The sequence below is a fragment of the Natrix helvetica genome (genome assembly GCF_964273705.1).
Source record: "Natrix helvetica genome assembly, chromosome: 2".
NCBI classification, from domain to species: Eukaryota; Metazoa; Chordata; class Lepidosauria; order Squamata; family Natricidae; genus Natrix; species Natrix helvetica.
The window spans coordinates 180,052,385-180,078,026 of NC_138552.1; the positions used below are offsets into that span (position 1 = coordinate 180,052,385).

The 25,642-nt window shown below is 42.3% G+C and overlaps 1 protein-coding gene across 5 annotated transcripts in view; it reads right to left on the reverse strand.

Annotated features, from left to right (window-relative positions):
- The window catches only part of MMS22L (MMS22 like, DNA repair protein), an 87,305-nt gene that overhangs the window by 57,488 nt on the left and 4,175 nt on the right, over positions 1 to 25,642 (reverse strand). For all 5 annotated transcript variants that reach the window (XM_081941138.1, XM_081941136.1, XM_081941137.1 and 2 more), the window contains 7 exons: positions 23,561 to 23,686; positions 22,619 to 22,671; positions 12,969 to 13,056; positions 12,711 to 12,885; positions 11,146 to 11,239; positions 3,690 to 3,820; positions 1,590 to 1,703 (listed from right to left, as the gene is read on the reverse strand). In XM_081941138.1, coding sequence (XP_081797264.1) covers positions 1,590 to 1,703; positions 3,690 to 3,820; positions 11,146 to 11,239; positions 12,711 to 12,885; positions 12,969 to 13,056; positions 22,619 to 22,671; positions 23,561 to 23,686 — 781 coding nt within the window. The remainder of the gene's footprint in view (positions 1 to 1,589; positions 1,704 to 3,689; positions 3,821 to 11,145; positions 11,240 to 12,710; positions 12,886 to 12,968; positions 13,057 to 22,618; positions 22,672 to 23,560; positions 23,687 to 25,642) is intronic.

The following is a 25,642-nucleotide window of genomic DNA, read 5'->3' on the forward strand; positions in this document are numbered from 1 at the left end:
TTCACTGTAGACTTAGTATGATTTAGAGTTTCCATGAATGTAATCAAAATATACCATTAATATAAACGTATACCATTTTGGGGACAATCTATGGAGAAAGAGATATTTGACACAGCACTGTAACAAAGTAAAAGAGTAAAATAAAGTCTCTTGATTGTAAGAGGCAAAAAAACTGAATAAATAAAAGAATCAAATCAAGTTCAGCCACATCTCAATCAACAATTTCTGAACAAACCTTTATACTTAAAATCCAAATTATGCAACTAAGGTAGAGATAGGCAACCTGGTGCTTTCCAGCTATTTTAGATATAAACTTCAGATGGTAACTATATAGTTTAAGAAACCATCTTTAGATTATATAAAGGACGGAATATTTTCAGTATAATCAAGAGAAGGACAAACTAGATAAGGGCAGTGATTTGCTATTATTTGGTGAAAATAAAGACAGGTTTCAGGATTCTCCAAGTTTGTGTCTTGTGATGTTTTGTGATTACTTACACTCAGGCAAATTGTTCAATTAAAAAAAAATCAATTGTAGCAGGATTCTAGATTATTACAGCCAACATTTGCTTTTGTTCTTTATAGTAATAAGATCATGGACCCACCCAAAGTAAGTAAAAACAATAAATAAAAGTAAAATAATATAACAATACCTTGCCACCCCATTTAATGTAATCAATAACCATTTCCAAATGTATGTAGGATCCAATTTGGGTCGGTCAGACTCTGCTAGAGAGACATTCCCTAAGGATGGGCTCCAGCACGAATCTGAAAGCTTGGAAGACCATTCAATCTTCTGTTGCTTGTATCTTATGATTTATATTGTTTATTTAGTATCCTAGTATGATTTATGTTGATTGTTTAGTTAGTATCCTATGACTATCAGTAAGTGTTGTACCTTATGATTTATGATGAATGTATTTTTACGATGACTATGATAATGGTTTATCACTTATTGCTTGTATATACTCTGAGAATCAATTCAATTCAATTCCATTCCTCTGGTCCTAGTGACCAACCCAGATTGGATCCTACAACATTATCCTAGGATACATATATTTGCCTTCATTCCAAATATATGTACTGTTAGTAAAGCAGAAGTTCTATGAGCTACAATGTAAATCAGTTTAGAATAGTGAAGCTCTCAACAATCAGGAGAAGATAGAGCCTATAAAGAAGCTTTGACTATTATCTGGACATGCAGTATTAATTTAAGACTGACCTCCCCAGGGCCAAATACCAGAAATTTTAACTATAAATTCTTAGTGGTGGAAAGAATCACTTATTGTGCTATTGATTCTTTAAGCTACTACAGTGCTAATGATTCCCAAACTAAGTCTGAATGGATGATTGCCTTACTCCTAGTCTGATAATATCCAGCAATACCATGCTGAAAATTATTTGACTGTGCTGGTCAACTAACATATACTTCTTTAAAGTTTATAGGGGGGGAAGCAACACCTTTGATATAAGTTTGCCTATGGAGTAGATAAAACCGTTTGATATATTTGTCAAACGATGAATTTCTGCAGGTTTCCAACGCAACGTTTCATGAAATGTATTCATGCTGGGAATGTAACAATTCCTACCTCTGTAAGAGATGCTTTATTTCTGTGGTCGAGCAGATGAATAAGCAGAACCCACAGCTCTTTTATACAGGTACAAGTATAGTGGTGAGTAATAAGAGCTTCGGAGAGCCTAACCTGCAACAAATAACATTTTAACTCAGAGAAGGCAGAAAACATTTATACTTGAACAAACTTCAGAGATGGAGGAAGCAGTTGAAAAATATCACTGAAATAAAGTGTAAATATAAAAAGATTAAGCCATCCAGCAAGTAGTATAAAATTTGTCTTTCTTTTTGAAAAAAAAAGAAGCTGCCAGATCTTTGTATACATGTGCTTGAAATCCAAATTTAAAGACTGTGCATTATCTTCGTAGTGTTATAATTTCTTCGCTTACTGCAATTTTTCAGAAGTGACTCCTTTTAAGGAAGAAAATGGATAGGTGTGTATGTTAGAGAAAAAGAGAGAGAGACTTATCTTGATCTGTCAAAACCACAAGGAATTATTTATGTGCCTAATACTAAGAAAATGTTTAAGGAGTATTCAACTCAATACAATTCATACACATTGTTCGCTTCTTTATTGGTGAAAAATTATTGAGACTGTCCTACTGTTAAGACTTAGAAAAGGTAATTTTGGTGACTTTCTTCTTCCTGTTCCATTCTAGAAACCCTCATGACTCTCGAAAGCAATTTTTGGAAGAATGACCTACTTTAAAAATCACATTTAACTAATCTGGTTATGTTTGAAATTTCAAGTGCCACATTGACCATTATTAAACAATGCATAAGCAAATTTGTTTAACATTCATATACATTCTGGAGAAATGCTTTTAAAACTAGTTCACTAAATCTATGCCTTATCCTCTCTATATTTTCTTAGTATCCACTTTGCTGAATTCAACAGAGCTTGTTCTCAAGTACTGTGGTTATTTAAAGTTACCTGTCAGATATTAAGGGCTACCATTCAGGATGGTTGACATTATAGTTAAAACCTTACTAATAGTCACACATCTACCTATTATACTCTATACCATGCAGAAAACCAACATGGATTTTAGAATAATTCAAATAAAAGGGGCACACAAGAAACAACTTCATTTTCTATTCCCCACCATATTAGCATGAAAAGGGGGAAAAAATAAAGCCATAGACTGCATAAATAGTTCTTAAGAAATTTCTGTAGCATTAACTTTGTGAACTCTCTATTCCTGAAAATATGATGAAACTAAGTTATTGCTAAATAAACCAATATTTTCAAATTATTCAACACTAATTTTTATGATAGAACCTATAAATGCATAAGTTTACTGCCACACATGATGGAATAAAAACACTACATTGTTCTGAAGCAATGCAATATTTCCTGAATTGTTAGTCTGCCATCTTTAAGCAAATGAGTTATACTTTGATGTACCAGCAGGTGGTATTGTAGTCACATATAGCGACAGAATACCACTCCCCTTTTAAGATTTAAAAAGTTTCACTCCATTTTGCATTACATTTGGAAAATAAATACTTACTTTTTACATGTCACGTAGATTTGCCCTTTATCCAATTCAAGACTAACCTATTTGATAGTTTAGAATTAATTAGCTGAATAATTTATTTTGCACTTGGGAACTTTGGAAGGGGAAACAATGCATAAGAATGATTTATCAAACAAACCGTTTTTTTTTCTTCTTCAAAGTAGAATACTAAAAATTGTGTGTGTGTGTGTGTGTGTGTGTGTTTGTATGTGTGTGGGGGGACATTTTCTAACAAATGTACAACTAAATTTAGGAGATAAATAGATATAACAACTCTTGTAACCAGCTCTTTTGTTTCCTGTCACAGTCTAAACACTGTTGATCTCTCTAGAGCATTAGGGCCATAGGAAAATAGGAATATCTGGAGTTTTCCACTTGCCAAAGACATCACTCACTTTTAGAGTTCACAACTTCATTTCTGGACAAAGGCATTTTTCAAGCTGCATTTTCATTTAACCACCTCACACAGGTGAATTAACCAAAAGCACTGATAAATTTAACTAGGAAATACTGTTTTAATATATATTATTAGAGACAGTTCTTCTGTCTCAAAAATTTAGGCAATATTACCATACTATTGAATAAAATTGCAATACCTTTGAATACCTCTTAACTGACAAACTTATCAGATCATATAAGAGATTGCCACAGTGATCTTCAAACAAACTGATATTGGTTAGATTTTCTCCAGTTAAATTTGTAAATCTGTGAGCATATATGGTTTGCCCTAGAAAATACAAATGAAATGAGATAATCGAATTAATGAATGTAAAAACAGAAATATGTTTTCAGTGCAAAAACAAACAAGTGCAAACCAAACCTATAGTCATTCATTTTCTTAATTTATCATACAGAAAATGTGAATCATTTGATGTATCATTTATGGGTGATCTTGGACCAGTCACTCTCTCTCAACCTAAGTAGGGAACTCATTTATAATACACCTCACTGTCTCAATTTCTGAGACAGAAGAAATAGAATGCTCACCACCTCGTTAATTAAAAAATAATAAAATAAAAATAAACAAATAAAATAAAAAGTTGAAATCACTATCTTTGCAGCAGGATGAAAATGACCAGTGCTGGTTCAGTAACAGGGTTTTATATCCTGCTTTAGATATACCGTATTTTTTGGAGTATAAGATGCACCAAGGTTTTGAAGAGGCATTTTTTTAAAAAAAGTAGGTAGTTAGATAGATGGATAGAGAGGGAGAGAAATACAGTAGGTAGGTAGGGAGAGAGAGAGAGTAGTTAGGTAGGTAGCTAAGTAGAGGGATAGAGAGAAAGAAAGAAAGAGAGAGAGAAATACAATAGGTAGGTAGGTAGGGAGAGAGAGTGTAGATAGGTAGGTAGGTCGGTCGGTAGAGGGATAAAGAGAGAGAAGTAGAGAGAGAGAGAGAAATTCAGTAGATAGGTAGGTAGGGAGAGTAGGTAGGTTGGTAGGTAGATAAAGGGATAGAGAAATAGAGAGCTAGAGAGAAACACAGTAGGTAGGGAAAAGAGAGAGAGAGAGAGAGAGAGAAAGAGAGAGAGAGAGAAAGAGAGAGAGAGAGAGAGAGAGAGAGAGAGAGAGAGTGAGTAGGTATGTAGGTTGGTAGGTAATAAAGGGAGAGAGAGAGAGATCAGTGCTGGCTCAGTAACAGCGTTTTATATCCTGTTTTAGATATTCCATATTTTTCAGAGTATAAGATGCACCAAGGTTTTGAAGAGGCAATTTTTTTTTAAAGTAGGTAGTTAGATAGAGGGATAGAGAGGGAGAGAAAGAAAGAGAAATACAGTAGGTAGGTAGGTAGAGTAGTTAGGTAGGTAGATAAAGGGATAGAGAGAGAGAGAGAGAAATACAGTACGTAGGTAGGGAGAGAGAGTGTGTAGGTAGAGGGATAGAGAAATACAGTAGATAGGTAGGGAGAGAGAGAGAGAGTGGGTAGGTAGGTAGAGGGATAGAGAGAAATACAGTAGGTAGGTAGGGATAGAGAGAGTGTGTGTAGGTAGGTAGCAGTGACATGCGGTGAGGTTTATGGCTGGTGAGGCACTGACACAGTGGTGGGTTTCAAATATTTTTAGACTTGTGGACTTCAACTCCCAGAAGGAGCCACAGCCAGGCATGCTCCACATTCCACAGCCAGGCATGCTCAGTTCCGATTTAAAATGACAGCATTTGTTTTTCTCCTTTGCGAAATAAGTTTCCTTTTTTCATTTTCATTTTCTTCTCCCTTCCCCTCCTTTTTCCCTGTCCCTTCCTCCCCCTCTCTCAAACACACACACACACACACACACACACAGAAGTTGGATTGGACTATCTCTCCTACCCTTGCCTCTCTCACTCACTCACTCTCAAACAAACACACACACACACACATTGGATTGGATATCTTTTCCAGTGGCTTGAAGTTGGATTGGACTATCTCTCCTACCCTTCCCTCTCTCACTCACTCTCAAACACACACACACACACACACACGTGTTGGATTGGATAACTTTTCCAGTGGCTTGAAAGCAGCTCCTCTGCCACCCCCCCCCCCTTCCCCTGCTGCCTTCCCCAAACACTTCCACCATTGCAAATGCAGCCTGCTGTCTGGGTGGGAAATGCCTGGAACGCAATAAAGCCCACCCATTGACCTCCTGCTGGCAGGCTGGGGTGAGAGGAGAGGCAGAGAAGCCGGAGTGGAGCCGATCCAAGCTTCCCAAAAGGAAGAGGCTGGGGGAAAGTATGTGTGTTACAGCATGGCTCTTTGCCTGGCTTCCATGGATGACTCTGCTTAACTGTTAAAAAAAGCCTCTAAAAAAGCGCCCTCTACTATGAGGCAGGAGAACTGCGTGCCTCACCTATGTGAGGAATTTTTAGGCTTTTAACCCTTGCTTAACTCTGCTCAAGTGATCATAAAATGCCTAAAGTCAGACTAGATGAGGCATGCAGTTCTCCTGCCTCATAATAGAGGGCGCTTTTTAGAGGCTTTTTTAAACAATTAAGCAGAGTCATCCACAGTGAGGCAGAAACTAGCTCAGCTTTTTCCTTCTACATTTTTTTTCTTTTCATGAGAGCGGTGAGGCTGTGCCTCACTTGCCTCACCTGACTGCACGTCACTGGTAGGGAGATAGGGAGGTAGAGGGATAGAGAGAGAAAGAGAGAAATACAGTAGATAGGTAGGGAAAGAGTGAGTAAGTAGGTAGATAGGTTGATAGAGGGATAGAGAGAGAGATAAATACAGTAGGTAGGTATGGAGAGAGAGTGTAGGTAGGGAGGGAGATGTTTCCAGGTGTATTTATCCATGTGCTGGAGAAGGAAATCGCTGACAAACCCTAAGACTTTGTTTCTGCTGGCACAGCACTTGATCAATGTAATTCTCATCAGTTAAAGAGCTTTCCAAAAGGAAAAAAAAAGTTTTTGCACTCTGCAAACCTCTGAAAAACAGCCCGTTTTTCGCAAAAATGGGCCCGTTTTTTTTTCAAATAAAAGGCATGAATAGCCTCGTGGGGGCTTGCAGAGTGCTCCTGGAGGGTGGGGGGGGGGGGAAGAGCAAAAAAAAACGGGCCCGTTTTTTGTTAAATTTTTTTTGCATGCATAGTCTTATGGAGGCTTATAGAGTGCTGCTGGGAGCTGAAGACAAAAAACGGCCCATTTTGTGCTCATTTCTGCCTTCCCCAGCCCCAAGGAGCTCTCTGAAAGCCTCTATAAGGCTATGCACAGCCATTTTGGTGAAGGGGCGGAGCTTCGGGAGGCACAAAATGCTGTATTCGATGTATAAGACGCACCCAGATTTTCAGCCGCTTTTTTGAGGAAAAAAGGTGCCTCTTATACTCCAAAAAATATGGTAAATTCTTGTAGGCCATTCAAAATATTTAATTGCAAACCATTTCTTCCCTGCTTCCCAAGAAAAAGTTTAAAAAAATATTACATATCATACCTATCTATACAGGAAGCTTTATAGACTAAATTGGTCATGATCAAATTAATGCAGATTCCATTACTGTAGCTTCATTAGTTTCTTCTAAGCATAATTAACTTTGATCCAAAATTACTATCGCAACACATAGGAATTCCTTTACTTTACTTTCTCCTCCATCAGTGCATGCTTCAAATGGTCTCTGTGAGAATGCTGTTTACATTTGGAGATTGCTCAGGAATAGGGAAAGGAACAGGAATGACATTGGCTATTAATGTTCAATTAGGACTGAAGAGAGGGAGAGCATTATTGAGAAAGCACCACTGTATGCATGCGTAGGAAGGAAGCTTGGGAGATAGGAGAATTACATCTGAAGATGGTTTGAAATCATCAAAGAAGAATAAACCATCAAAGAAATCATCAAAGCCATTAAAAAGCAAAAGTTAGAATATTTTGGACATGTGATGCGACACCCAGAAAAATACGGCATCCTTCACTTAATCCTCCAGGGAAAAATTGAAGGCAAACCAGGTCCAGGCAGAAGAAGAACATCATGGCTTCAAAACCTAAGGGACTGGTTTGGACAAAACTCAACAGCACTTTTTTGTGCAGCTGTTGACAAAAATAGATCACCAACATGATCACCAACGTTCGATGAACGGATATGGCACAACAAGAAGAAGAATTTCCCCAACATTGCTGTTTTTTAGGCTGCTCTTTGTCCCCTTTTCTCTCTGACTGCTGAAAGGAAACTCTAAAATTTAGAAGAGGGAATGAAAGCAATATATGGAAGGAAGGCATGGTCGTGTAAACAGCTCCTCAGACCAAAAGCACCCCACGCTAGCTTTAATTGCAAACTCTAAATTCTTATTGTTAAATAATGTACAAGGCACACAATCTACCTTTTCTCCCTGAAAATAAGACCTCACCGGATAATAAGCCCAATCAGGCTTTTGAGCGCATGTGCTAAAATAAGCCCTCCCCCAAAATATTGCAAAAATGGTAGCAGTCATGAGGTGACCATGCTTGCCGCCTCCTGCGGCTCAAAAATAATAAGACTTCCCTAAAAAGGCCAAGTGCTTATTTTGGGGGTCAAAAGAAAATAAGACCCTGTCTTATTTTGGGAGGAACACAGTAGGATTAACCATTGTAAAACATAATAAAGATGGATATAATGTTGAAAGTATCCACATTTTCTCCTTCAGCCATGTGTTAAATTAGCTCTCACAGTGAATCTGAACAAACGTTTCCTAGTATGGTGTGTGATCTTCAATGTCTGCCCAATTCAAAATATCACTCTCTCCCTATATTGTGCAACTCCAAAAATAAATATTATGGGGAAATTAGTCTGAGTACACAGAACATATATTGAGTAAATGTGAATAGGGTGCCTTGTCACTTAATTCATACCTTTTTATCAATTATTAAATAAACTTGTGGAAGTAGAGGGAGGTATAGAGAAGTTAGAAATAAGTGGCATTCATCTATCATTCAGCAGCTAAGATTGACAGTAGTCTACATCAGTGCTGAATGATGTCTGGTTACCACTGATCCTTTTAAAATGGAGTTGTCAATCAAGAAATTGTTTTTTTCAAAAAATCTGAGTATATCTTTACGCTTCATTGGCTAGAGTAACCAAGATCTCTCGGAATAGTCATTTTTGACACTACAATGTATTTAGAATATGAGTAATTCTAAACATTTTATTTTTCTGAATATTCTAAGAGAACTTGCATGAATAATTTTAAAAATACTGCAGCATAATCACATTTGAGAACACATTACACCATGTGCCTTCAAAATATTTTTATAACTTCATTAATAAAGATAAAGATAACTGTTAAATTTAGAATTGTGCTATAACATTCACAGACTGTTGAGTGTGCAATCTGTGTAAGGACCTTTTTACCCTCCCAAAATACAATGAAAACAAAATTTATTTGTAAAGAATTAAGTTAAAAATTCCATCAAAATCAAAAGGACAGTAAGTGTTTATTGATTTTAAATCAATAGGACAAATAATAAATGGATAGATGCATTGATCTTTTAATTGATTTATAATTGAAGCTTTGCTGTGAAATTATATAAATCAGTTGAGTTATTCATTGATTTTAAAAAATGGTGCTGCATAGATGAATCCGTCTCATTAAGGGTGTTTATAATTTATAATTTGAGGACTAAAAGATTATAGTTAAATGAAATGAAGTAGAAACAACCTATTTTAGGAATCCCCAAATTGGTTCCTACAGAATATTGTCTGGATTTCAACATAATATCAGGCTTCAGTCTCCATAATTCATTGCCATTTACCTAATTCAGGATACCAGGAATTCAAGTTCATCATATTCTGACAGGTCCCAGGATGACAAAGACTGATCTTCCCAATTACCAGATAACCACATAAAACGTAATCTGATCTTTTCTGTTTTATTTAGCTTCCATAGTTTAAAAACATGTTTGGACTTTCCCCATAAATAGCAAAAAGTAACAGGAAGCACAATCTCTTTCCATATTTCAGTTTCACTTTTATTTCTTGGTGAATTACTTGGAAATATTTTTACTGCACTTCCATGAATCTTAAATTAATTTGTTACTAAATAGTCTTAACAACCATTGTGTAAGCTTAGGTCTTAATAGAGCTGTGGGCAAATGAACAGCTGCAAAAATTGAAACTGTAAATAAATAAATGCAAGCATTTAAAACCCCCATTTTGCAAGCAAAAGTAAACAAACTGCTGAAACTGTTGTAATCCTAGTATACTTAAACAAGTGTTTCCCATTATATCTAAAAAATTGAATTTTTAATTTTAATGTCAACTTGCTAAAACCTGGACCATGAAGCCCTGGTTTAAGAATCTTAATAGATTCACCTGCTACCAACCAAAACCCCAGAGGTAATGGAAGTACCACATTTAAAAATATGAAAATTGATGTAAGAATGTCAGCATGTAGATAGTAAAGGATGAAGATGCCCGATATCAATAATGCAACCCACAATTTCTCCCCTTCCTTTCGCAGATTGCGAAACACTTTTCTTGTGTTTGTCAACCCTGTCCTACATATAAGGAGGCATCATAGCAGAGCAAACGCTGTAATCTCTGAGTTAAGAGCCAGAACTCACTAATTAAAACTAAGCTTAATTTTATCATTGAAAATTGTACAATTCTTGAGGTATGAACATTTTTTCAGAGACTAAATTGTTCCTAAATCGTTCAGGGACACTGAATGATTGGTGGTTATACACAGTCCCTAAATGTACAGCCCAGGGGTGGGTTTCTGCGGCGTTACTGCCTGTTCGGTGCATGAGCGATTTGCGTGCATGCAGTCACTTCACTCACATGCGCAGTTGCCTGTAAATAGATCTGCGCATGCGCAGAACATTGAAAATGTCAAAAAAAGCCATGCCGCGGTGACCGGGGAACTAGTTCAGGGGCGTGGCAAGCCTGCCTTCCCTACCGGTTCGACGACCCAGTCACAATTTCCACTACTGGTTCGCCTGAACTGGTGCAAACTGGTAGCAACCCACCTCTGGTACAACCATTGCAGCATCTCCAAAATCAAAATTTGGGCACCTGGCAGTCCTCCAGCATTTATGACCACAGGCACTTCCATCCACCTATCCCCCCCCCCCCACTCACCTCTGCTGGCCTCTCACTCTTACACCCCAAGATAACCTTTACTGTCTTTTTCCTGCCATCGTTGAGATAAAAACTAACCCCTTTCTTAGGCAGCTGCTGACTGTGCCAGGCTTCTTTCCAAGGCCATGTTGACCTCTTGTCCAAATTGTGCATAGCCTATTGGAGAGGTTTTGGAAAGCAGATTGCGTTGGACCAGGTCAGTGCTGGCAGAGGCAGTGGGGTGTAAGGTGGCCAGAAGGGAAGCAATGAGGAGATGTAGGCAGATGGGTGAGTTGAAAAGAAGGCAATCTCTTATCTTAACACAGCTTGGGGTTGGGAGGAACCAAAGGAGTAGTTTGGATCAAGTAGGATCCTTGGTTAACGACTGCTGGGATCTTCACATTTCATAATATTAAATACACTTGTTTATGAAGACTACAGAATATGAGCTCTCCTTGAGACTATTGTCTTAGCAATTATTTGCTTGTATTTTATTTATCCTTCCAAATCCCAAAATACAAATAACACAAAAGATATAAACAAAGTGACTCACTTTGCATCTTTTCACCAAGAAGATGGAGGATTTCCAACACTGACCAGTGAATGTCCATGTATAGATGCAGCAAGTGCCATGATGGAGGAAATAACTACATTAAAAATATCCAAGAAAAATACTGTATGTTATATTTTAATTTATATATACAGAATATACTGTGACTTATATGGATTTTAAAATTTTAAAACTGGCCTTCCATGGGCTGGAACCAGACTGATAATTAATGTAGGAGGGTACCTGTAATATTATTAAAATGATGCTAAATATTGTCACTTTTAAAAGAACTCAACAGAGAAAAGACAATTAATAACAAAAACTATAAGGCCCTGTTATTACTAGTGTAAATAGGTATCCAGTCATTTAAAAATTATAGCACTACTACAGGTAGTCCTCATTTAGTAGCAACTGGGACTGGCAACTTGGTAGCAAAGAGGTCCCTAAGCGAAACTGCAACTATGCTTACAATCTTACTTCTGTTTCATTTGCTTTATAGACCTGTGAAGCACATTTTCAACACCATTGAAACAGCAGTCATTAAACAAGGCAGTTGCTAAATGAGAACTTCCTGTATGTAGTATATTTTAATCTCCTTTTTACCCTCAGGAATGTTTTTCATTTTTATCTCAGCATACATACAAACTATAATATTCTTAATTTCCTACCCTGTTTTCCCAAAAATAAGACCTCCCTGGATAATAAACTCAATCGGGCTTTCGAGCGCATGAGCTAAAATAAGCCCTCCCCCAAAATATTGCAACACAACAGCAGCCATGAGTTGACCACGCTCGCCACCTCTTGCACCTCAAAAATAAAAAGACCTCCCCGAAAATAAGGCCAAGTGCTTATTTCGGGGGTCAAAAGAAAATAAGACCCTATCTTATTTTCAGGGAAACATGGTATTTAATATACTAAAAGAACATCTTGTTTTTGGAAATAATGATGGGCAATGAAACTCTTCTGAGTTCAGGGAAAGTGCAGGGATACAAAGTACTTTTGGTGCTTTTATACAGATCGAGTACACTGTTCTCAAAGTAGGATTCTCCATCTTACTAGCCACAGAGAAACCTGTGAAAAATTTCCTAAAATAGTGGAGGGGAAGAAAACAAAGGGCAAACTGAATTTGGATTGGATCTTTGGTAACTGAATGAAAATAATGAACAGAGACATTAACCCCCCCTCCCCCCATTCCTAAAGACACATGTATTCTAGAAGGCAGACGTCCTAATGTACATATCTCATACACGTGCATACTGGAGACAAAATCTTCCCCAAATTGGGGAAGAAAGACACAACTTGAAGAAAGTTCAAGAGGCTAGATGAGAAACCTCCTAGGGGCTGGCCTACAAGTTAGAGATCTTCGATATCTATGCCAAGAGATGAGCCCTAGTAATATCACCTCTTAGTTCATCACTTGATAATGGTAAAGACTTTGTGCCATGTCTTATAGCATTCCCCTGTGGCTTCTCATCAATGTCCCCACATTTATAAACAATATGTTCTGTATTTCTGCATAAACCTCATGTTTGATAACATTACTTATAAAGGAAAAAAAAACAGAGAACCTTTGCTTGAGGCAGAATGGTATTTCCTTCTAGAATGCAAGCAGGGAGCTCATATAGGCGGCCAATATGCAGCGTCAAAGAATTGAGTTCTTCAACAATCAAGGAAGGAAGTTCCGCTTCTTGTTTCTCATATGGATGGAACAACTCATCTTCTGTATCATGTGGCTCCAGATACCTGGAGAAATTCATGGAGACATAGTACCACACAACATAAAATATGCAGAATCGATGAAACAGGACGTATGATTGACATCTCACCTGAAGATGAAAACTTTAACATATTGCAGGAACTCAACACATTTTTGTCTCGTGTTATGTGCTTCTAAGTGACGGTTTGCAGCTTGACCTGAAATTAGAAATTAAGGATGGGCTCTTAAGGCGTTCGTGCACTACACAATTTTACCTGATGTTCACATTAAGGATAAACAATAATACATATTATCATTGCAATAGTGGCAAACATCTGTAGCTTGGGTGTAGCAGGAGGTTCGTTCTCTGAGCTTGTGGTTTGGTTTCCAAAGGTTTCGTTACCAGGCTACGTAACATCTTCAGCAGAGTTTAGGGGATGTCAGTGTTCTTCTGTTTGTAAGGGCTTCAGGTGTGGAGCGGGGGGGGGGGGATGTCAATCATAAGACCCTCACTTAACACACCACACCTGAAGCCCTTAAACAGAAGAACACTGACATCCCCTAAACTCCACTGATGGTACCTAGCCTGGTAACAAAATGTTCAAAAACCACCCCACAAGCTTGTCCAAGGCAATGAGCCTGAACCCAAGCAGTCCCCTTTTCGCAAGGCAAGATGGTTAAAATCCACATTATCCATTGTGCAACTCTCGGAAAAGCTTTATAAGCCAGAAATGAAAAAGACAGAGGCAGGGGCAGCCGGAGGATCAAAGGGAGATGGCTGCGGAGGCAGACGAAGGGAGGGAGCCGCAGCCAGGGACTCCTGGGTTATTTTATCATTCCTGGCTGCTCCCATACCCCTCCAGGGCCCTGCTGACTCTAATGGGAGCTAAGCAACTGGGCCAAGAATGCCCCCCCCCATCCATCGGGGGGGCTGTATCCACCTGGAAACAGCTGAGCCGAACTTTCATCTACCCTCCACTATTTTTGCTACCTTTGCCTTCCCCCTACCACCTGGGATATTTAATCATTTCTTGCCCTCCCCCCCCCTGCCTCCAAGTACCAAGTACCACCTGGACACTGGAATATCCCCTACCCTCCATTGAGACTCTACTATTTATTAACTTTCTACCCTCCATTCCACCGAGACTCTATTAACTACTAACTTTGCATCATCTGCACCCCTACCCTACTGGGACTATTACAACGTTTTAATTTATTCGAGGTCTGACCTGCTCCGCCTGCGGGAGGCCCCTCTTTCGCAGGTATGGCCCTTGGCTCTCTCAAGGGCCAGCCTTGATGACGGGTTTGTGAACCCCGAGAGGTGGAAGAAGAGGAAGCTGAGGGGCTTTTTAGCTAAATGTTTTATATTGTTTTTAGGGGGTTCTGGGAAGGGAGGGGGGGATAACCAGGCCAGGAGGGAAGCCAGTGCCAGACGAACAGGTGAGTCCAGGAGGGAAGTGAGCGGAGTGGGGGGGGAGAGGGAACAAGTTATTCCAACAGAGGGTTGTTTGATTACAACGGTCGCGGGGAGGGGGGGATGCGAGGACAAAAGAAGATTACAAGGTCGGTTGGGAGACCGTGGCTGTTGGCTACGCCCGGTCGTTTGTACCAACCCCCGCAAACTAGGTGGCCAGGAACTACAGAGCCCGGGCCTACGGCTGATGCTTTGCAATGCAAGGTCCGTAACCAACAAGGCCCCCCTCATTAATGAGCTGATCTCTGAGGGGGAGCTGGACCTTGCAGGGATAACGGAGACCTGGTTGGGCCACGAGGGTGGTTTACCCCTCGTGGAAATGTGCCCACCAGGTTTCCGCGCATTCCATCAGCCTCGGGCCCTGGGTAAGGGTGGTGGGGTGGCGGTAGTTATACGGGAAGGTCTAGAGCCGAGGTAGTTCACTGTTCCTCAGATATCCGGGTGTGAGTCCCTTGGTGTGAAATGGGGCCCAGGGAGGCAGTTGGGTTTGCTGATTGTATACTTGGCTCCTCGCTATACATCAGCGGCCCTGCCCGAGCTCCTCGAGCTGATCTCGGAGATGGCGGTTGAGATCCCCAGGCTTGTGGTTATGGGGGATTTCAACCTGCCGTTAACGGGAGCAGCGTCTGAGGTGGCTCGGGAGTTCATGGCTTCCATGACAGCCATGGGCCTGACCCAGTTAATTCAGGGCCCCACACACGAAGGTGGCCACACTTTGGACCTTGTTTTTGTATCTGAGCAGTGGACGAGTGATCTGGGTATAGGGGACTTTGTTGTTACACCCCTGTCATGGTCAGATCACTCATGTCTCCGGCTGGACTTCCCTGGCGCTACCCCCCACCGCGAGGAGGCGGGACCAGATGGTCCAAGCTGGTACCGCCCCAAGCACCTGATGGAGCCGGATAGGTTCCAGACGGAGCTTGGGCCATTACCTGTAGCCTTGACCCGCGCTCGGTCAGAGGACCTAGCGGCCGCCTGGAATAGGGCGGCGGCTGGGGCCTTGGACCGGGTTGCGCCTTTGCGACCTCTCCTGCGGCAGCGACCCACCCGGGCTCCTTGGTATACCGAGGGGCTGAGGGTGATGAAGCGCCGTAGAAGACGTCTAGAGAGCAGGTGGAGGTCCTCACGCTCCGAATCTGATCGAACACAGGTAAGAGCCTACTTACGGACCTACCTTGTGGCATTAAGGGCGGCCAAACATAGACATTGTGCTGCTCTTATTGCGTCCGCGGATAACTGCCCTGCCGCCCTGTTTAGGGTGACCCGCTCCCTCTTGTCACAGAGGACGCAGGGGACACCCTTGCAGGGCAGAGCAGAGGAGTTTGGGGAATATCTGCAGGATAAAGTCGCTCAGATCCGGAGCGGATGGGCCCCCCTCAGTGGACCGGACGGGCTGCCAACAGCTAGTCTTATGAGACCATCCTGGGAGGAGTTTGATTCTGTTGCCCCCGAGGATTTGGATAGGTTGCGTGGACGGCTGCGACCCACCACATGTTTAATGGACCCGTGTCCCTCCTGGTTGGTACTGGCATCTTGGGAGGTGACCCGAGGCTGGCTTCTGGGCCTGGTGAATGCCTCATTGGGTGAGGGATCCTTACCAACCGCCTTGAAGGAGGCGGTGGTGAGGCCCTTACTTAAGAGGCCTTCACTCGACCCAAAGGAGCTAGCTAACTATCGTCCAGTCTCCAACCTTCCGTTTCTAGCGAAGGTTGTTGAGAATGTGGTGGCGCAGCAGTTTCCACGACACCTTGACGAATCCGAGTATCTAGACTCACGCCAGTCCGGCTTCCGACCCGGGCACAGCACAGAAACAGCCTTGGTCGCGTTGGTTGATGATCTCTGGAGGGCCAGAGATAGAGGTTGTTCCTCTATCCTGGTCCTATTAGACCTCTCGGCGGCTTTTGATACCATCGACCATGGTATCCTATTGCGCCGGTTGGAGGGGATAGGAGTCGGAGGTACCGTTTTGCGGTGGTTCGGCTCCTACCTCTCCGACCGGAGGCAATGTGTGTTGACAGGGGGACAGAGGTCGACCCCGAGGCCACTCACTTGTGGAGTGCCACAGGGGTCGGTCCTCTCGCCTCTCCTGTTCAACACATATGTGAAGCCGCTGGGTGAGATCATCCGTGGTTTTGGGGTTGAGTATCACCTCTACGCTGATGATACTCAGCTGTATATTTCAACCCCAAACCACCCCAACGAGACTGTCGAAGTGATGTCCCGGTGCTGGGAAGCCGTCGGGGTCTGGATGGGGGACAACAGACTTAAACTCAACCCCTCCAAGACCGAGTGGCTGTGGCTACCGGCACCTCGGTTCAGCCAGCTGATTCCATCGCTGGCCATAGGGGACGAACAATTGCCCCCTGTGGAACGGGCGCGCAATTTGGGCGTCCTCCTTGATGCCCGGCTGTCAATGGATGACCATGTGGCAGCCGTGGCGAGGGGGGCGTTCCACCAGTTTCGCCTGGTGCGCCAATTGCGCCCCCTACTGGACCGGGATGCCCTACGCACGGTCACTCATGCGCTGGTGACGTCTCGCCTGGATTACTGCAACGCTCTCTACATGGGGCTGCCCTTGGGACGCGCCCGGAGACTGCAGTTAGTTCAGAACGCAGCCGCGCGGGCTGTGATGGGGAGTACAAGGTACTCCCACGTAACACCTCTCCTGCGCGAGCTGCACTGGCTACCTGTGGTTTTTCAGGTGCGTTTCAAGGTGCTGATTACCATCTTTAAAGCGCTCCATGGCACGGGACCTAGTTACTTGCGGGATCGCATCCTCCCACATACATCCCTGCGGCCAATTCGCTCACACAGGGAGGGACTTCTCCTGGTGCCGTCCACTAGGCAATGCCAACGGGCGACACCAAGGAGTAGGGCCTTCTCTGTGATGGGCCCAACCCACTGGAATGACCTCCCCCCCGACATTAGAACCACTTCTGACCTCCGCTCCTTCCGGCAAAAATTGAAGACTCACCTGTTCCGATTAGCAGGCCTGGCATAATTACAATCTGTCCCTCCTGGCAAATGTATTATTATCTGGCTATCTTTGGGTTTTTTTAATTTGTTGTGTCTGTTTTAGGGATTTAAAACTTATATTTATATTAGCTTTGTACAGTTCTTTTAATTGCATTTTAACCTCCTCCAAACTGTACGTATTTCACTTTTTTATTCTATTTTGTGATATTCTCTATGGACTGTACACCGCCCCGAGTCCCTTCTGGGAGAGGGGGCGGTCTAGAAGCACCAAATATAAATAAATAAATAAATAAATAGGGGGAGAAATGGCTTCTTTGCACATTTTCACATATTGTACATACAAAGTGGATCAACTCAGGAACAAGAAGATACTGGGGCTAAGCCGTTCCTTCCAATAAAGAACTGCCCTTTTCATTTTGCTTGTTTTAGTGCCCAATATGAATACAATAATAATACAATACAATACAATACAATACAATAGTAGAGTTGGAAGGGACCTTGGGGGTCTTCTAGTCCAACCCCCTGCCTAGGCAGGAAACCCTATACCGTTTCAGACAAATGGCTATCCAACATCTTCTTAAAGACTTCCAGTGTTGGGGCATTCACAACTTCTGGAGGCAAGCTGTTCCACTGATTAATTGTTCTAACTGTCAGGAAGTTTCTCCTCAGTTCTAAGTTGCTTCTCTCCTTGATTAGTTTCCACCCATTGCTTCTTGTTCTACCCTCAGAGGCCTTGGAGAATAGTTTGATTCCCTCTTCTTTGTGGCAACCTCTGAGATATTGGAACACTGCTATCATGTCTCCCCTAGTCCTTCTTTCTCTTAAGCTAAACTTATCCAGTTCCTGCAACCGTTCTTCATATGTTTTAGTCTCCAGTCCCCTAATCATCTTTGTTGCTCTTCTCTGCACTCTTTCTAGAGTCTCCACATCTTTTTTACATCGTGGCGACCAGAACTGAATGCAGCTTTGTGAAAAACCAAGGCAGGGTTGGACTCTCCCGCAGCACACAGAGAAGACCGTTAAGGTAAGCCAACGCTTCTTCTCCTGTGTGCTGCTTGGAGAGTCCAAACATGGGACATACCCAAGCTAAATGTCACTAGGACCCGGAACAACCGAGTCAATGGTCTCTCCAGTGGAATGGATACCCTGAAGGACTCTTCTCCCAAAGGCTGCTTCTGCCGATGCGAACTTGTCTAATTTGTAATTTCGCACAAACCGAGACGGCGATGCCCACATTGCTGCTCTGCATATTTCTTCTATTGGTGCTTTGGTTGCCCAGGCTGCTGTGGATGTGGTGCTCCTTGTGAAGTGGGCCATGATGTGACGCAGTACCTGCTTGGATTGGAGCTCAAAAGCAAGGGTGATGCAGACGCGCAACCATCGGCTGATGGTGGCAGAGGTGATTTTACGTCCCATAGTGGTAGGCTGGAAAGAAATGAAGAATGATTCCAACCGCCTGAACGACACTGTATGCTTAATATACTTGTGAGTGGCTCTGCACACATCAAGTTTGTGCCACCTGCATTTCCTAGGATGTCTCGGATGAAAACAGAAGTCCAGAAGGATGACTCCCTGGCTCTGATGGAACCAGGAATTGACTTTAGGAAGGAACGAGGAGTTTAGACGGAGAATGACCCTGTCTGGGTGTGTGAGACATAGGTCCTCCTTGAAGGACAGTGCTGTCATCTCCGAGATCCTATGTGCAGAGGTGATAGCGGTCAGAAAGGCCATTTTGAAAGTCAGGTGTTTTAAGTCACAGGATCGGAGGGGCTCAAATGGTGGACTGATCAGTGCCCTGAGTACAGCGTTCAATTCCCACATTGGGTATCTATGGATAATTGGGGGCTTCAGGTTGGTGGCGCCCCTCAGGAAACTGCGGAACCTGGGATGACATGCCAGGAAGAGGTGTTCACTGGAGACCAGGACAGTGGACAGCGCCGCAACTTGGTGACAAAGCATGTTAGCCGCCAACCCTTGGTCCAACCCCTCCCAAAATTTGTGGTATGGAAGCAGAAGCAGGATCAATCTGGTTTTCTATGCACCACTTTGCGAAGGCTGATGAGGTGGCATCATAAATTCTGGTAGTTGATGGTCGACGTGACAGCCTGAATGGTTTGGATGACCTTAGTGGAGAGCCTGTCACTCTCTAGGAGGTCCCCAGATGGCCAATTGGAGCCACTGAGGCTCCGGATGGGATAGGGCCCCATGGATGAGAAAGACCTCTTCTGGAGGAATTCTCCATGGCTTGGTGATGGAGAGGCTGACGAGCTCGGCAAAACATGCCTGTCTGGGCCAAAACGGTGCTACCAGAAGCACCTCCGCTTGTTCCATGAAGATCTTGTGAATCACCCTGGGAAGGAGTGGCAACGGCGGAAACGCATAGAGTAGGCCAGGTGGCCAGTGGCAAAGAAGGGCATTGACGCCTTCTGCTCTTGGGCATCTGAATCTGGAGAAGAAGTGAGGGAGATGTGTGTTCTCCGAGGTGGCAAATAGGTTGACTGACGGGCGGCCGAACCTCTATGTGATCTTGAGGAAGAGGTCCGGGTGCAGGTGCCACTCCGAGTGATCGATCGTGGCCCTGCTCAACCAGTCAGCTTGGACGTTGTTCACCCTGGAGATGTGCTCCACTAAAAGAGATGACAGGTGTTTCTCCGCCCACTTCCCCAGGTGCTCCACCTCCACCATCAACAACTTGGATCAGGTGCCTCCCTGGTGGTTGACATGTACCTTGGTGGCTACATTGTCCGTGAGAAGCATTACATGGTGGCCCTGAATGGTTGACTGGAATTGAAGAAGAGCTAGTCTTGCCGCTTTTAGCTCCAGCCAGTTTATGCTGTGCTTGAGATCGCTGGTGGACCACCTGCTCTGAGCAACTTGATTGTTGAGATGGGCTCCCCATCCGAATAGGCTGGCATCTGTTGTGATGGTTAGACAATCCGGCTTGCGGAAGAGACTGCCCTTGAATAGTGCAGGAGACTGCCACCACTGCAAGGATAGTTGAACCTTGTGAGGGATAGTTGAAACTTGTGAGGGACTGGAATCAAGGCAGTAGAGTTGCTGGCTTTGGCCCTTTGATGGGGCAGGAGACACCATTGTCGTGTGTACAACCTCGCCCACGGCACCATCGACAGGCAAGAGATCAATTTGCCTAGGAGCTTTGACAACAAGGCAATGGACATACTTCGTGAAGTCCGCACTTGATGTACCAGGCGTCTGATGTTGGAAATCCGTTCCTGCGATAGTGAGACTTGGCAACTGGCAGTGTCTATTATGGACCTGAGATGCAGCAACCTGGTGGTGGGAGTGAGGTGGCTTTTCTCCAGGTTGACAGAGAATCCATAGTCTTGAAGAGTTCTCCTCGTCACCTGGAGGTCTCGGACCGCTTGTTGGCAAGATGACGACTGGATGAAGATGTCGTCCAGATAGGCTTGGAGCAGCACCGGACACGACTGGTGGCCCCTATCCTGAAATGTCTGACGGTCTTGGGACTGATTGGAACCCTGCGCATATGGACGGTGGTACTGTCCAGTGCTACTCAATAGTTCGAAGGCACGAAAGGACTGCTTCCTGAACAACCCGGAACCTCTACACTCCGCCTTCTTGGTTACAGAAGGCATGACCTTCTTTTTATCTTTATTTGCGGGGACCGGGTCCAAGGCCTCCCAAAAAAGTTTTGCTCCCTTGAAGGGAGCAGAGGCCAACTTCCACTTGGACCTCATATTAGCGTTCCAGTGACGTAGTCACAGGAGCCTGGTGGTGATGTTAGATGCTAGGGCCCTGGAATTTAAATTTGTGAATTTAGCGGAATTAAGGGTGGCATCTGCTGTGTACTCCGACACTACTATAATTTTGTTTAACTCCTGCCTGGACTTAGTATCGCCCACCGGGAGTTTGGAGGAGAATTGGCAGAGGGCCCAGGCAGCCACCTGGTGGATCTTATGACATGCCTTTTCCGATCTCTTATCCTCCACCTTCAACCCCTCCAGGAGGTCAGGTGGTAAAACGGAGGAGGATGTGAGGGCTTGCACTGGAGGATCCACCTGAGGGAGCTTTAAAAGATCCTCCAAGGTGGGATCCACTGTATAAAGTTTCCTATCATTGTTACTAGGCGTGGCGAGAGTGCCAGGTTGCGCCCACTGGTGTTCTACTACATTCAGGAACAACTTGGGAATGGGCACAATTTCTTGGGAAACAACAGGCTCCTCAAATAGCCCTTCACTGGGATCCGACGGATCAGTAGTGGCCTGGTTGGGAACAGAGACACCCAGGTGAATAGCGGCCTTGGCCTTATTCAAGATGTTCTTGAAAGATGTATGCTTTAAAAGGCCGGCAAAGATTGGTTTATCAGGAATGCCCCCCTCATTCCCAAAGAATTCCTGGCAGGACATCCTCATCCACAGCCGGCATTAAAGGCATTTATGGAGCTTCTGCTTTATGTCTGCCCACTCAAAATATGCTATGTATTTTAAGGAACTGGCAACCTCTTTATCTATCAAGCAAAAAGTATAATTCTATTTAAATGACTAACATTTTGCTCACATTGCCGCATATTGAAAACATGGTATCAAATCAGCTGTCAAATTTTCTATTAGATTATTTGGATAACTGCATTGCTTTTAAGATTTTTGTCTTTTAAAAAAATAGGGATGTGAAATTTGTTATGTATACCACACAGCATCAAGCTGATAATATTATTTCTTTTGCTTTCCTTCCTCTCTTTCTGTCCCAGAAGAAACATTAAGGCACTATAACTCACACAGACACACACAGAGAACAAATAATAAGCTAACACTAAAAATATATCCAGAAAAATAATTTCTTAAAAACAATTCAAAATTCCTGGAATCAAAATGTGTCTCCCACATTTTGGGGATATAAATATGTATCTGATTATTTTGCTGGATTGCCAGAATCTGTATAAGATGGAATTTGCCAGCTTTTTTATCATAACAGTCTAAGAATTATTATAAGAACAATGACTTTGCAAGTAGTCCCCAATCTTTCTGGCTCCAAGGACTGGCGGTGGGGTATGATTTCGCATGTGTAACCTAGATGCAGTGCATGCGCAAATGAAGCTTCGTGTGCTTGCCTGCTGCTTGCATGGCCCAGTTCACAACAGGCCATGTCCCGGTTCTGGTCTGTGGACCAGGGGTTGGGGACCCCTGCCTTACCATATTAAATGTATATTCATATATATATACCTGTACATGTATAGCTGTCTTTGATAGGCTCCAAGTATTTATCTTTGTGTATGTACACAAACACACACACAATTTTATTGTACAAACTGTTGTAAGGCACATGTAAATTAAAAATATTTTAAAATTTACCAAAGTCAGATGAACTTGACTGAACAAGGTTTTCCAATTTGTATATAAATTGTCTGTTAAAATTAAAAGAAAAAGATGTTATTGTAAACAAAAGTATATACCTAAATACTGTATTCAAACAACAGACATGTTATGATCATAATATCTTATGATTCATGATGAATGTATTTGTGATGACTATGACTAAGGTTTATCACTTATATCTTTTATGTACACTGAGAGCTTATGCATCGAAGACAAATTCCCTGTGTGTCCAATCATACTTGGCCAATAAATAATTCTAATATCTATATATGCATGCAGCACATGCATACAGACATACATTATATTTGTTAGACTTCCTTTTTTTAAAAAAAAAAAAACCCTCTGCAAATCATCCATGCCAACAAGCTTGCCAGCCTGGGTAAAGCATATTTTCATAGGTGGATGGGTTCTTCAATCTTTACTAGGGGTATCTTTTATAAAGAGCTTTAACTTCCATTATAGTTCAGTACAACACACTTTAATAATATAGCAAATATTTGGAACAGAATATTGTAGGTTTTAAGAAATATGAAGCAATATAATAACCAATGATATATTCCAGGAATAACAACAACGTAATTATTTAATAATAATTAAATAACTACATGATTAGGGATGAAACATGTAACAATGATACCCATTGTCATCAGGGCACTTGGTACCATGTTCAAGAATTTTACAAAATACATCAAGAAATTGCAGCTTCCTGCAATAACACCAGCGGAAGTGCAAAAAACTGCACTACGTGGAACATCATACATTTTAAGAAGATACTTGGTTGATACCAAGGATGCTGGCAGCAACCCGGATCAACCATTAGCACCAGTCAATGGTATTTGTGACACATCTTTAAATGTTCAGTTGACTGAGTTTCATTTTTAATGAATAAAGTTAATAAAGATAATAAAGATATCATACCTCATTAATCCAAAGAGAAATGTACAAGATTCAACTAAAGCAATTTCAGTAACCCATTGAAAATCAAATAATTCCACAATGTCCTTTTCATAGTCAATTGGAAAGGGATCCAGCCCCAGTAAATTCCTAAGAAACAAAGTTAATATTGTTTATAGTTCCTTAAGCAACACCCATAGGTATTATTTCACTAGGCACCCTCCAGGTAAGCTGGGACTCCATTTTACAACTAATTCCAATATTAGTCCAACTGGAAGGTTGCACACATCTATTCAATTTGTATTTTATTAATATATCATAACCTTGCTCATTGGTGACCAAGATAATTGTTATATAGTATGTCCCCTGGTGTGTGTCTTCATATTCACTTTATTTTAGAAGGGCCTTTAAAACTAAACTGTGTACTATATTAAAAATATAATCGAAATGTAACTATTTGCTGCTTGAATTGTTTCATGTACCCCATAAATGATTAGCTTTGCAGTACTGTATAATCAAATTTCTTAACATGAAATGCATAGGGATCTCAGGAAGTGGGTCAGGGAATCTGATTTTTTTAGATCATGTCGTATGTCTCCCAGTACTCTTTCTGTATTCGTTATGGGAGATCACAATTCTACAGCCTAGCACACCTGACTGCACAGTTGATAACTGTATTTAAAGCACTTTGGTTATTTTCTGTATTTTACTGCAATTCTCATTTCTTGCTATTGCATGATCACTCTTATACATCAATAAACTAGCTTTCGGTAGTGATTCGTTTTCATAAAATCAGTCAAAAAACAGCCCAACATAGATAAGGTACACACAAACAAAAGTACTCATGTAATCCAGAAAAGCACAAACAACAACTGGTTTATCCACCTGAACACAACATACAAGTTGGGAATGGGGAAAATATTGTACTCTCCTCCCATTTCCTGCTAGTAGTGTTGTCTCATGGGTTCCAAATACTGATACAAAAAATATCTAATCAAGTACCACCACTTTGTTAGTCCCATAGAGAAAGATCTCTTAATTTAAATCCAAATTGCATGACATTACTTGGGGGAGGGGGGCACATATGACACTGAAGCAGTGGTGGGTTTCAAAAAAACCTCTTCTGTAGGTGTGGCCTGCTTTGTGGGAGTGGCTTGCCATCCATGTGACTGGGTGGGAGTGGCTTGCCAACCATGTGACTGGGTGGGAGTGGCCAACTTGTAAAATGTGGTGAAATTCATTTAACAATGTTCTTGCTTAGCAACCAAAATGTTGGCTCAGTAACTCTGACATTTGAAGCACGTAAGTCTTAAAGCTGTCAAGTTACAAGACCCTTGCACCTCTAACTCTTTAGGAAAAAAAAAACCCAGAGGTGTTCAAACTTGACAGCTTTAAGACTTGTGGACTTCAACTCCCAGAATTCCTCCTCTCGCTCATCATCTTGATGATGTGCGGACGGGCAGGGGGAGGAAGTTGGAACCAGTTCTAAACGGCACTATAAATTTGTGGAACCTCTTCTATAGAAGAGGTTAGAACTGGCAGGAACCCACCCCTGCACTGAAGGAACTGGTGGTCAGCTAATTTGAAGAAACAAAGGCTAAAGGAGGGAGTGAGTGAGCTCCAGCCAGCTGATTGGTGGTGACCGTGAGAAGGCTTAAGAGCACTTCATGGATCATCACAGATCTGCTTGAGAATCACTGGTATACAGGTAGACCTCGACGTACAACCACATTTGAGTCTAGTATTTCTGCTGCTAAGTTAAATATTTTTAAGTGAATTTTGCCCTGTTTTACAACCTTTCTTGCCACAGTTGTTAAGTGAATCACCGCAGTTATGAACATGGTGGTTAAGTGAATCTGGCTTCCCCGTTGACTTTGTTCGACAAGAGGTCTCCAAAGGTGATCATGTGAGCCCAGGACATTGCAACTGTCATAAATATGAGTCAGCTGCCAAATGTCCGAATTTGGTCCATGGGGATGCTGCAACAGTCGTAAGTATGAAAAACGGTGATAAATCACTTTTTTCAGTGTGGTTGTAACTTTGAACAGTTACTAAATGAACTGTCGTTAAGTCAAGGACTACCAGGAAAGGTATCAGTCTAGAGAA